This window comes from Sceloporus occidentalis, unplaced genomic scaffold, assembly GCF_023333645.1.
Source record: "Sceloporus occidentalis isolate IW3139 unplaced genomic scaffold, rSceOcc1.0.p SCAF_17, whole genome shotgun sequence".
Classification (NCBI taxonomy): Eukaryota; Metazoa; Chordata; class Lepidosauria; order Squamata; family Phrynosomatidae; genus Sceloporus; species Sceloporus occidentalis.
In genome coordinates this window covers 3,938,933-3,952,459 of record NW_028316997.1, presented here as the reverse complement: position 1 = coordinate 3,952,459, position 13,527 = coordinate 3,938,933, and the positions used below count along the sequence as shown (strand labels likewise).

General features: G+C 40.1%; 1 protein-coding gene across 1 annotated transcript in view; it reads left to right on the top strand.

Annotated features, from left to right (window-relative positions):
• Positions 1-631: 631 nt before the first annotated feature.
• Positions 632-13,527, top strand: part of LOC149302760 (anoctamin-6-like) — a 52,033-nt gene continuing 39,137 nt past the window's right edge. The window contains exon 1 of the mRNA XM_089481969.1: positions 632-698. Coding sequence (XP_089338095.1) covers positions 632-698 — 67 coding nt within the window. The remainder of the gene's footprint in view (positions 699-13,527) is intronic.

Sequence of the window (13,527 nt, the reverse complement as noted above, 5' to 3'; positions counted from 1 at the left end):
ATTAGTCACAAATGCCACAGCAATTTAGGAGCACAAGAGGCCGATTTTGCTCACACTATGTCTCAGCATCCAGGTAGCGCAGGTTTTGGCAGTGCGTGACACCGTGGGATAAACTCACGTGGGAATGCTTTAGCCTTTTGTATTTGCATTGTTTGTAAGTCAGAAATACATTTTTAGAGAGAGAGGGGGAGCTGCAGCCAGCTTAATCTTGTCCACCGCTCCGTTGCATACTTAGTGTATTAGTGTCTCAGCCCCTCCTTCTCGTCCTCATATCAGTCCGTGTCTGCCAAGTGTTTCTGAAGGCGCTCCGTTTTTTTTTGTTCCTGTGTGCAAAGACAGGGTAAACAAGAAGAGGGATTTAAGTTAAGTTCCATGTTCTTTGTGCGCGTTTTCGGTGCACGCAAACTTCGGCTCACTAAAAAGTTCCGAACTGGAAGGGGTCCCTCCCAAGCAGCAGAGACAACACCCTAAATATTTCCCTCAGAACTTCAGCGCACGTCCGCCACCTTCTACTGCCCGTGTTCACACTCCACGGTGGGAGCTGCGTCTGCTAACGGCCCCCTTGAGTAGCTTTACTTGGATGGTGTGCTCATTGGTTTACATAAAGAAAACAGCTGCTTAATCCAGCGCAATGGCTTCCATCAGTGATGAGACCTCCTTGGAGATGGATGACATGTCAGAAGATGGTGAGATGATCGGTAAGGCTTGATTCATGTTTTGGGTGCTCTTTGATTTATATTAGCCGGTACGTCAACTGTTTGGACCTAATTTTCTACAGCTATAGAGTCCAGCAGTAGGCCATTTAGAAGATAAGATTGTGTGTCCCAAATTTGCATACCCTGAGGATTCTTGGTTGCTGGCCAAGATATTCAACAGCGCTGCCTGTTCCTTCTGTGAAGCTGTAGCTCACTATTGAAGTTTCTACTGTGTTTGGTGATTCTTACCCAGACTTGCACCCTTCAACACTTTAAAAACAACAACTATGCTGCTTGCTAGTGACCTTCAACACCTAAATTCATGTTAATATCTCTTTATTTATTTATTCACTAAAAGGCGTTAAGATGGCCCATGTGAGCTTCTCCTTGGTTCACCCTGTATCATGCATAGTTAAATCAGTGGGTTTCTTTACAGTCCCCTTACTGAGATAGGTATGCAGGACCAGTCCCCTGAACATTCTTTTATCAGGGAAGATGCTTCATCATTGATAAATAAGTGAATAAACCTTTGGAGTAACTCTGTGCTCACTGAGCATCTTGTTAACTGTGTATCAAGACACCCTACCCCGCTTGATTTCAATATTTTGATGTTATTGTTTTATTATGTATAGGTTGCATGTGGAAAAGCAAAATATCCCATAGACCTTCAGATAAACCTGTGACCTGTGGCCACAGGCATCAATTTACAGAGCAGAAAGGAATCTCTTAAGATTTCTGATTGCACAACACATTTTTAAGGAAAGGCCACATTCTTAGAGAATTGTTTTGCTCTAAGTGGGCTCCTCTGTAATTACCGTATGTTTCTTGCATGTTAAACTTCTTGAAGCAAGATTTACTTCCTATAAAGTGAAACTATGGTTTTCAGAATCGCATAAAGGACAGGATGTGAGACTGTGTGCAGACATAAGAATATGACTGGTTGTGCTTTGCTTTCTTTAGTGTAGGTGTATTGGTTAAGACTCTTGTATATTTTGTTTGAATACTGTGACATTCCTCAGTGTATACCATGCCGAAACAACACAAACTTTACATTGTAACAACAGGTACAGGTTATGCTTAACCTACATAACTTAGCAAGCAATGGGGGCCATATAACTTAAGAGAAAACAGCAAAGGGGCACATAGGGTAGAGACTGGCTCCATTTCTACTGAGAGGTGTATGAGGTGTTTGGATACATTGACACTCTTTAAATACACTATATGGCCTAAAATATGTGGACACCTGACCATCACACTTATATGAGCTTGTTGGATATCCCTTTCCAAAACCACAGGCATTAATACAGAGCCCCCCCCCCTTTGCAACTACACCAGCCTCCACTCTTCTGTTAAGGCTTTCCACAAGATTTTGAACTGTTTCTGTGGAAATTTGTGTCCATTCAACCACTGTTGGATGAGATGGCCTGGCACCTAATTTGTCAAAATGGAAAGTCATGCTGGAACAAGAAAGGGCCTTTTCCAAACTGGTGCCACAAAGTTGGAAGCATACAATTGTCTAAAATGCTGTAGCATTAACATTACCCTTCACTGGAACTACGTTGCCTAGCCTGAAATATAGCCCCAGACCATTAACCTTACAAATTTTACAGTTGGCACTTTGCATTCCGGTAGGTAGCGTTCTGTCTGCATCCCCCAAACCCAGATCCGGCCCTTAAGATTTACACCACTCCATCCGAGTGGCATTGCACATAGTTTTCAGCTTGTGTGCAGCTGTTCGCCCATTACATGAAGTCATGTTGTGACTCTGTAACTCTGTAGTGAGTTATACCGGTGATTGTTTTTTTTGTGCTCCTGCATTTGGCAGCCCCACTTTGTGATTGTGTGCGACTGACCGCTTCATGGCTGAGTTGTTGTCAGAGCCGGCCTTAGGTGTTCCGGCGCCCTGTGCGGACTACTCCTCTGGCGCCCCCCCATCCCAAAAAAAGAAAGGAATAAAAACTTGTAACAAAAAACCCCAATCACTATATACTACGCCAAACATTGATGTGGTCTAGGCCTACCACTTCATTGTCTGGCTTAGTAGTAGGGATGCACCGAAACGAATTCTGGACTGAAACTGAAAGTGCAGCATTTACCTGGCCAAAACCGAATATGACCCCCCCCACACCATAAAAAAATCTAACACTTTTATTTAAAGTAAGTAACACACCAAAATAGGACAAAACAATTAAATAATATTATATATATATATATATATATAATTAACAGCAATCACATTCCTATCATGCCCAGGCATACCCAGATTCCAGGATTTACTCGCAGACTTGGCATGATAGGAGTATGATTGCCCTATCTACCCCTTCTAACTCTCTTCTGCCCTATCTACCCCTTCTCACTCCCTTTTCCCTATCTACCCCCTTTCCCCTGTCTCACTCCCTTCTCCCTATCTACCCCCTCCTAACTATCTACCCTTTCCCTCTTTGAAGTTCACTTATCTTTCAGGAGTCCTGCGGTGGGGGTGCAAGGCCTCTGCCTCCCAGCTCTGTCTGAAACAGTATAGAATGATGGGCGTTATGATGTACTTTTAGAGCATAATTAGATCATGAAAAAGACATTGGAAATGGTACAGCATAACACCCATCACTCTCACACATTTACCAATCCACACATATACCAATCCACACACATATATACCAATCCACACACATATATACCAATCCACACACATTTATACCAATCCACACACATATACCAATCCACACACATATGCCAATCCACACACACACCAATCCACTCTCTCTCACTCTCACTGAATGCTTTCCTACCTTTCCTCTTTTCTCCTTACAGCTCCTTTTCCTTCTCTTCGCTCCTCTTCTTCAGTTCTTCTGTCTTCTTCCGGGTCAGAGGGCACGGACAGCGGTGGGCGCGGCTTCAGTGTTGTGCGCCGGGATCTGACAACAAACCCTGGCGCACAGCAGCTGTTGCCGCGCGGATCACAAGGGAGCGGTATCGGAGGTCTTGAACAGACCTCCGGCTCCCTTGAGTGATTTTAAGCCGGGTTCAAGGGAGATCCTTGAACCGGAGATCCTTGAACCTCCGATACCGCTCCCTTGCGAGCCTGCTCCTCCAGTGGCGGACTGGTGAGCGGCACCTGGTGTGGACCGCCCCCCCCCCCCCCCGCTAGGTACGCTGCTGGCGGCAGCGCTACGGTGGCGGCGGCGGACCCCGCGGCGGACCCTGCGGCGGCGCCCCCTGCCAGGTCGCACACCCCAGAGGCCGGCCCTGGTTGTTGTTACCCTTAGAGGCCAGAAATTTCACCAACTGACTTGTGGCAACTTCAGTACAACCCATTCTAGTGCTAATCAATGGAAATGGCATATAGGGGTCTGTTAGCAATAAGTGTGACTGAAACACCTAAACTCAATTGGCAGGGGTGTCCACATACATTTTGGTCATGTAGTTTTTGTTTTTTCATAAAAAAATTTTAATTTTGCTTTTTCAGTTCAACTTTTTTCTTTTGCTCTGCTTTAAAGAGCAGTACAACCTGAAAAGACTGGCCATGACAAGGCAGACCTGGCACTTTAATGCCAGTGGCTGCCTAAAGATGTAAGCGCGGCTAATATTCACTGACGCACACTACGTTTTTATGCTCAACTAACGTGCTGCCGGGCATACCCAGCCATGGTCTGCATACAGAGGTGGTGAATTTGTAGTGCTCTCAGACTGTGGCCCACTGGGCATTTTGCCCGGTATTTCTGGCAATTCATAATGACTGGGTTTTTTGTTTTGATTACTTTCTTTTGCATTGTTTTTGGAGACTATTTCCCCTCTTCCTCCTCTTATCTCTCTAAGTTTTAATCATAGTATGTGTGATGAGCAGCAAGGAGAAGTTAGGGGCAAACCCCATCCAGGGGGATGGACGTTTCTCATAAAACACTGATTTTCTAAAGGAAACGGCAGGAGGTAAATATTTTATTTAAAAAACACTTTTTACAGTTTTGACGACTGCTCTCTTTTTTTCTCCCCAAGAATTGTTTTCTATATGTATATAGTTTTATATAACACCAACAGCTGTTCCTTGCACTTTGCTGCTAGCATTATAGATCAAACATATAGATTTTGGAATAAAACAACAATAAGTGATAGACATCTGGCCATAGAAGTTTTAAAATGTGTGATACAGAACCTTGTTATCTCTAATCTGTTAGATGGGTCTTCTGGCATCTGTTGTTTTTTTGCTGCTTAAACCGATTATTAGCAGACTAATGCCGAAGAAGAACCATTTCTCTTGAGTTTTAATTTTTGGTTCTGCGCCATTAAATGATTCAAAAGAAAAAAGTCCCTTGTGCATTGTGTTAAAAGCAATGTGTACACAATATTGCTTATACGTATATTCTTCCAGTAAGCCTCAGTGGACATTGTGTGATCTCCACCTGTTTACCATATCTATTCTGCCAAAATACAGATTTCTCTCAGAACTGTAATAGCAGTCAGTACCTCCTAGTAGTCAAATAAGGAGATTTTATGTTTACATAAACATTAGAGACGCATTGCTAGTGCCTATCCCACTGTACCCATGAGCAGTGTTTGGTCTAGAATGTCCATGGACTAGCATGACTTGTCAGAGGGCTTCATAAACGGGGCATGTTCATTTTGTATGCTGAGTTTTAAGCAAAAGCACTTGGGGAAAGTGTGTTATAATAATTGTGTTATACTAGTATTATGGCAGGGGGCTCTCAAGTCTGAAGTCAAGTGGAACTGCTTAACCCCTTAAGGACCAGGCTGTGTTTTGCCTTTTGTACCATTGGGACCAAGGCTGTAATTTTCTCTTCACTCATTTAGTGAACCCACACAAATTATATGTTGTTTTTTTCAGGACAAGAAGGGCTTTCTTCAGATACCATTGTTTTAATCATATTATCTAATTTCCCATAAAAAAAATAAAATATGATGAAAAATGTAAAAAAACCCACATTTTCTGACTTTTACCCCAAAAATCTTTTACTCATCCAAAAAAGCTAATGAAAAAAACCTACTAAATATATTCTGCTATTTGTCCTGAGTTTAGAAATACTCAATGTTTTTATGTTTTTTTGCTTTTTTCTGCACATTATGGAGCATTAAGTACAGGTAGCGTTTTGCTATTTCAAAACCATTTTTTCCAAATTTGGTAATTCTTCCCCCCATGTGCCATTTCGGGTATCTTTGAAGCCGGCCAATGCAATTTACCCCATCAAATCATATATTTTTGAAAACTAGACACCCCAAGGTATTTCAAATGCTAGTATTTTAACCCTTTCCATGCATGAACTTCTACCACCAGCCTTTGCCACACTTTGTGGTAGTATTTTTTTTTTTATTTTTTTTTTTTACACAAATTGTACTTTGGGTATACATTTATAGCTCCAGGTATACGTCACTATCAAACAACACCCTAATATGTGTTCAACAACATCTCTCGAGTACAGTGATACCACCCATGCATGGGTTTGACTGCTGTTTGGGGTTAAAAGGCCACATTTGGGAAGTGTGCTTTTTTTCCCCCTATTTTGGTCAGTCTGTGCCTATGCCCTATCTTTGAGCCTGGCCACTACAATTTACCTCATAAAACCATATATTTTTGAAAACTAGACACCCCAAGGTACTTAAAATGGTAGTATTTAACCCTTTCCTTGCATCAGATTCTACCACCAGCCTTTGCCACACTTTGTGGTAGTATTTTTTTTTGTATTTTTTTTTTTTACACAAATTGTACTTTGGGTATAAATTTATAGCTCGAGGTATACGTCACTATCAAACAACACCCTAATATGTGTTCAGGAACATCTCCCGAGTTCAGTCATACCCCACATGTATGGGTTTGTCTGGTGTTTGAGGTTAAAATGCCACATTTTGGAAGTGCGCTTTTTTTTCCCCATTTCGGTCAGTCTGTGCCTATGCCCTATCTTTGAGCCCGGCCACTCCAATTTACCGCATCAAACCATTCATTTTTTTTTTAAATTAGACACCCCTTGGGTATTTGAAATGCTTTTATTAAAATTTTTCCACGTCAGGATTTTTGGGAAGATACAGCGCTAATTTTAGCACTTGCTCATAATAAACTTTATTTTTTTATTTTACTCTTTTTGGACTTTTTTTTTTACATTTTGCTGGAACTGGATAGTTCCTCTAAAGCATAATAATTTTTAAATGTTACTATGTTTTTTTTTAAGCTTTTTCTTTTTTTCCTTTTTTTAATTTTTTTATTTTTTTTTAAATATTTTACTAATCACATAGTGATTAGAAAGCTGGGCTCCATTGACTTGTATGGTTGAATGCAGTACCTGTATTCAACCTGCAAGTGGAGCCAGAGTTCTCTAGAGGGTCTGGAGACTGTCTAGCGAACTTTTTCAACTTTATTATTTTTTTTCCCGGGTCGCCGCCATCTTGCTGATGGCGAAGATCACCGGCAGCTGCGGCTGTGACCGCTCTCCGGAACGGTCACAGTCCATCAAGAGGTAAGTGTTTGGTGTCGCTGGATGCCTCCTGATCGAGGCATTCCAGCGACACCATTGAAGTTTAGGAGGTGATCGTTGATCGCCTCCTAAACGCTTTTAAAACGGGCGTCCGCCGCCATACAATATATGGCGGCTGTTGACGCCCCGGGGAGAGGCCAGACATGGCCCATTATGCCGATCTCGGTGTTGCTGAATGCCTCGACATCGAGGCATTACAGTAACACCGTTTAAGCTTAGAAAGTGATCGTTGATCACTTTCTAAGCTTGTTTAAGTCTGATGACGTGTCAGGCACGTCATAGGTCGTTAAGTGACCGTTTTGCATGACGTGCCTGACCCGGCAATGGACGTTAAGGGGTTAAAAGCTTTTTGCATTTGCTTGGGGTAATAATAGATTGCTGATGACTTCTCTAGGTACTCTTCAGAATGTTATGTAATGTGGTGTCCCACAAAAACATTATAAAATTAAAGAACTGTGTGTGTGGCCAATGGGGTACCTGGTAAAGCGGCACACACTGCCTAATTTTGTGTCACAGCTACATACCTCCCAAGTGTCCTGGGTTTTGTGGGACAGTCATGGTATTCCACCACTGTCCCATCATTTTGGAGATCCCCTGATCCACCCTGACCTGCTCAGGTAGCTGTAAAGTTAATGGAGGTCTTGTGCAGCACCATGTGCCATCTGCATGAAAGACTGTGGTACCACCCTAGGTCCTCAATGACCTGTCACACAAAGCAGAAACGACATCAGCAAAAAACAAACAGTATTAACAATTTATTTTAGTAAGACCCAAAACTAATTCTGACTGCAGAAACTACCTTACTAAATGTCTACATGTGTTATCAGTTAGGAATAACGTTGCCATATGCAGATGTAGGTTACAAGCAAGCTTTATCATTTCCCATGTATCTTGTCTCATGTGATGAAGCCGTGTATATACCGTACTATTTATGCTAACAGGAACAACCAGTAAGCCAAGAAAGTAATCTCTGTATTTATTTATTTATTTATTTTAAATGGCTTTGTTATCTATAGATATTTTGATTTAACAGCTGCTTGACCAAAGGTTTGGATTAAATTGTGCCACACATTTCTACATATCATTATTACCACGTTGAGATAAGGAAAGGCTGCAATGAAATATGTACATTGAATTAACTAAAATTGCATATTAAAATGAATTAAGTTATTCTGATTGAAATATTTCACAACATAGATCGGCTTGCACATATAAATCCTTTTAGAGAAAATAACGTACCCCAAGCACCATATACATTTATGTTTATACTTTACTACCCTAAAAATTGCTGATGTAATAATTTGCATCTAATGGTAGGATGTATATACTGTTCTTCTTGTGGGATCCTATTTCTGTTATAAATCTGTATTTGACCAATTGTCAAGTAAAATATACAGTACAAAATGGAACATCAGTTGTGGGATGGTGTGTGTTTGTAGAGGAATACAGACAGAGGGGTTTATTCGCTAAAGGCGGAGTTGACAGGAGAGTTTGCCAGAGACTTGTGTTGGCTCCTTGACTTCATTGTATATTATGAAAGGCCAACCCCAGAAAGCTCCTGCTGCTGGAAGAACCCTGTATAATGTATAGTTAAATCAATAAAGTCTCCTTACACATTGGATTTTTCATTATACATGGCCAGCCTGTATAAAAAGAAAAATCTACTGTTGCTGGTCTTTCAGAATTAATAGTGAAGCAAGATAGTTGAAATCACTAGTCTCCCTTTAGTGAATAAACCCAGGAGAACTGATTCTAGAACTGGGGGGAAGAAACACAAGAACTTAGTGTTTTAAATGTGTGTGGTGGGTTTGTAAAATATTGTAAAGCATAATGTAAGCTTAAGATGAATGTTGGCACACAACGGGTTGTAAGACTGCTAACCTTTCATTCAGCGATCTGCCTTAGTTATTTCTGTGACTGTTGTGCAGGTGGTTCCATATCACACTGTGAAAAATGTGAAAAGAGTGTAGAAGCCAAATCATGCAGGTTTATGCTGGTTTCAGTTAACATGATCAGTGCTGCAGGGTGATAAATCACATTACATTTTGCACAAATGTTTTCTTCTGTTTGCTGCAGTATAAAAAGAATACGTCAGATATAAAATTATTTGGGGAATTTTCTCTTCTGCTATCTAAATTTATGTTAGTGACATCCAGCCGACTATCACAAAATATAAGTATCATGGTGCTGCAAGACGCCGTTATTACTGGGGAAGTCGTGTGTAGACTAGGGCAGATAACACTTTGGCACTGGTAAAAAAAAAAAAAAAAGGGGGGGGGGGATTAGTGCTTTGTCTAGTTGGCACAATACCTTTTTTAAAAATCAAATATTTGGAGATGGCCAAGGTTGATCATATGGAATATGTGCTGCAGCATACACATAAGATAAGAATTTGAAGATTTTCATGGTCCACTCATTTCAAAGTTTCTTGTTACAATTTTACCACGTACTCGGGAGGCATACATCTTCTAGCTCCTAGATAAATGTTGTATAGAGGTCCTTCTACAATGTACAAGCTAATCGCTTTCTGCTTTCAAGACTTAATGGTCTTCCTTAAATTCAAATGATGACAGTGCCCAACCAGAGGCAAGCCCTGAGTAAGGATTAAAACTGGCCCTTGCACTCCAAGGCTACTGGCTAGTAAAATGACTTACTGTGCAAGTTTTAGGCAGGAGTGAGAAAAAAAAAAAGTAATAAAGTACTAAATCCCTGACTTTGTGTAAGTGCACCTAGAAGAATTGATGCAATTATGAAGGTGGTCACGCCAAATACTGATTTGATTTAGATTGTTCTTCTGCTAACTCGCTTTGCATTTTGTTAAATAAAAATAAACTATTAACGTGTATTTTTTTTAGGCATTCTTTTTTTTTACAGCATTTTTTCACACCTGCCTAAAACTATATCTCCAGCAGGTGGGTACACTCTTGCAGACTGTGGCCACATGTAGCCTGGCAATGGCCCCCATTGGGCAAATTTTGCCCAGTAGCCAATCCAGGTCGGGGTGGGGAGGTGATGAGGTCAGTAAACATGACAGAGGAAACAAAAACCATACAGTGTGTGGGTAAAGGGGCAAATGTATATGGGAGAATTCGGCAGAATCCCCCCTGCATCTGCAAAAGAGACAAGAAAATTAAAAGGCATATTATGGCTGGAGTCATGAGCCAGAAACAGATTTCTGCAGCCACACTGCCTTCACATGAAGGCCTGAATTATGTGTTTGCTTTCTGCTGTATGTGATTGTGTAGAACATATGTTATATATTTTAATGAGGAATATTATGATCTTTCTGTGGTATTTCCTTTAAATGTATAATTTTCTTCCATAGCTTTAACGGATTTCTTGTACACAACAATCGCAGATGTCATGGAACTCCTTAAACTCGGTTATCAGCCTGCCGCAGCACTATCCGCATGGTCTCCGTTAATATATTTAGGTACTTGAGTCAAAGCAGACACTTGTAGCTTTGCTCTGCACTGTCTCACCCCAACTTCCTGTTCCCTCCAACAAACACACATTGTATTCAATTTACTCCTAAAGCTGTTCGATCGTAAATATTCCACATGCTCTTTTAGCTGAAGTATTGCAACAGATGCATAGTGAAAGACAAAATTGTATCACTTATGGCTCATTAATGTCATTTATAATACTGATATAAAACAGACAATGCATTAAAAGTATGTCTGGTATGCTTGTGCATACTTATTAGCTTGGTTCAATTAGGAAATAAGAAAGACCGTTTGCATCCTTTGTAAGAGTAAATAAAGGCATTTCCACTGGAAGATGAGCGAGTGTGAGTGTAAGTACACATACAATATATAGATCAGCGCACTCGCATCAAATAAGTTGTAAACTCCAAGACCTTTAAGCAACCTTAATAAAAACTATAAACACCCTTCTAAGATAACGAAATTGGAGGTTTAGTCACATCACATGGCCATATTATGCTAAGCCCACCACCATGCCAAAGCACACCAACGTAGGTGGGTCCTAACACTAAATACTGTTGCTTAGATGGAGCTAAAGCTTTTCAAATATATTACTTACCAGAAACCAAAAGGCCTTCCTATACACAGACACTCCTGCAATTTGTAGGTTTCTAAGGACCCCATTAATGGCGCACCCGTGGTGGGGACGGGTGCTAAACCAAAAGCCTGGTCAGAGCTTCAAATACAAACAAATCCATATGATGTGACTAAGCCTCTAATTTTGTTATCTTAGAAAGGTGTTTTTAAGTAACCTTAATAAAACTTGTAGTTTTGAGAGTTTATAACCTATTTGATGTAAGTACGCTGATCTATGCATTGCGTATAACTTCACTTCAGCAGCACCCCCTTTTAATTAATGCTAGTTCAGGTGAGTGCTTCCCTTTTGCATTTGCTTGTATTTGAAGCTCTGAACAGGCTTTTGGTTTAGCACCCCTCCCCACCACAGGTGCTCCATTAATGGGGTCCTCAGAAACCTACAAATTGTAGGAATGTCTGTGTATAGGAAGGCATTTTGGTTCCTGGTAAGTAATATATTTGAAAAGATTTAACTTTGTGTAAGAGACAGTATTTAGTGTTAGGACCTACCTACATTGGAGTGCTTTGGTGTAGTGGTGGGCTTAGCATAATATGGCCATATGATGTGACTAAACCTCCAATTAGAAAGGTGTTTTTAAGTAGCTTTAATAAAAGCTATAGTTATGAGCGTTTATAACCTATTTGATGTGGGTGTGCTGATCTATGGATTGTGTATAACCTTGGTCTTCAGCAGCACCCCTTATAATTAATGCTAGTTCATTTGAGTGCTTCCCTATTAGATTTGGTTGTGTGTATACATACATACATACATACATACATACATACATACTCCTGGGTATATATGTTAACTTGAAAGATTTGTAAATGTAATTTACGTGTGGTGGTTTATTTTTTATTCAATAAATTTTTTCTTTTTTTTTAAGAGTAACTTTAATTTGGGGAAAAAAAGAACATTCTTTATGTTAAATGCTCTTTATATGATTAGATCTTCAGAGGTAAGAATAAAATGACAGGTCTACGAAGTATTTTTTTACTAGAGGGTACATTTAAAGGGGAGCTCCCCAAATATATATATATATATATATATATATAATGTGTGTGTGTTTTTCATGGATGTCCTTCGTTTTTTTTTTTCCCTCCAGTATAATTTACAAGCAGTATAAACAGTGTTAGCTACAGTTGTGTGTCACCCTTCCTAGCCTGATTTTGGATATGGGGTGCATACTAGCCTGAGTTGGCATTTTCACATTTTGCTATTTTTATTTGAGACAGTCATCATTATGTATATGATTAAGTTGCCCTATTATTCACGTGAGGCAATTGCTGCCATGTTCCGATCTCCAGGGGCCTTTCTGGCTGTCTGGGCTAGCTTCTCAAATAGAGGATTATGAGAATATGAAATTTATAACTTCACTGTTTATACAACTTTTTTTGTGACAAATATTACACACACACATTCCTTACAACCATAGAACAGAGACAAAATGTTTACCCTTCCCCTTTGGTGTTTAAGTGGAATGGCAGCCTTTAAGTTCCCTTACTCGAGGTTTACTGTTACCTTTTGGTTAAAGATTATTTCACAGCCTTTGTGGGGTTGCATAAAAAGTGAATGAACTTCAGAAACGCAATCTGCAGCGTTTGTCAAAACATCCAAAATAATTGCCCAGATGAAAAATTATGAAACACAAAGAACTATGAAGCTCAGAACGTTTCGATCCTACTATGGGATCTTTCTCAAGCCAAAATATAATGTGTGTGTTTCATAAGTAGTTTGCATAAATGGCTTTAATTAAATGAATGTAGTTATGCTTTAAAAAAAAATGTCATTTGTATGTTTGTTTTTCAATCCACACATCTGGTTCTAATTGCTAATTAAAAGCTTTTTAGTACTCAAGTGATTTGTAGGAAAGCACAATTTTGCCTCTTAGTATTTCTGCTGTGGTTTGTACCTGGTGGACAAATTCATCCTTTTGTCTTTAAAGACGTGCCCCTCTGCATGTGTATATTTAGAGAGGCTAACACCCGAAGGAGGGGCATGTAACCTTTTCACATACCATGAGACCGGCTAGTGAACAGGACTCTCTCGCAACAGGACACCTGAATGAACACGATGGCTTATATGTACACAGCAGGTATGAATGTGTTGGATGTATTGCTTCTGTGACATACCGAATAATAGGAAAAACGTCATCGAAGTTCGGTAATCTGGCAAAGATTATGGAAACTGTTTGTCCGGTACATATGGATTTACACCAGCAGAGGAAGACACTTTCACGTTTGCTTTGATAACATTAAGTTTTAATCAAGAGACCTCTGTTGGACTCTCTCGTATAC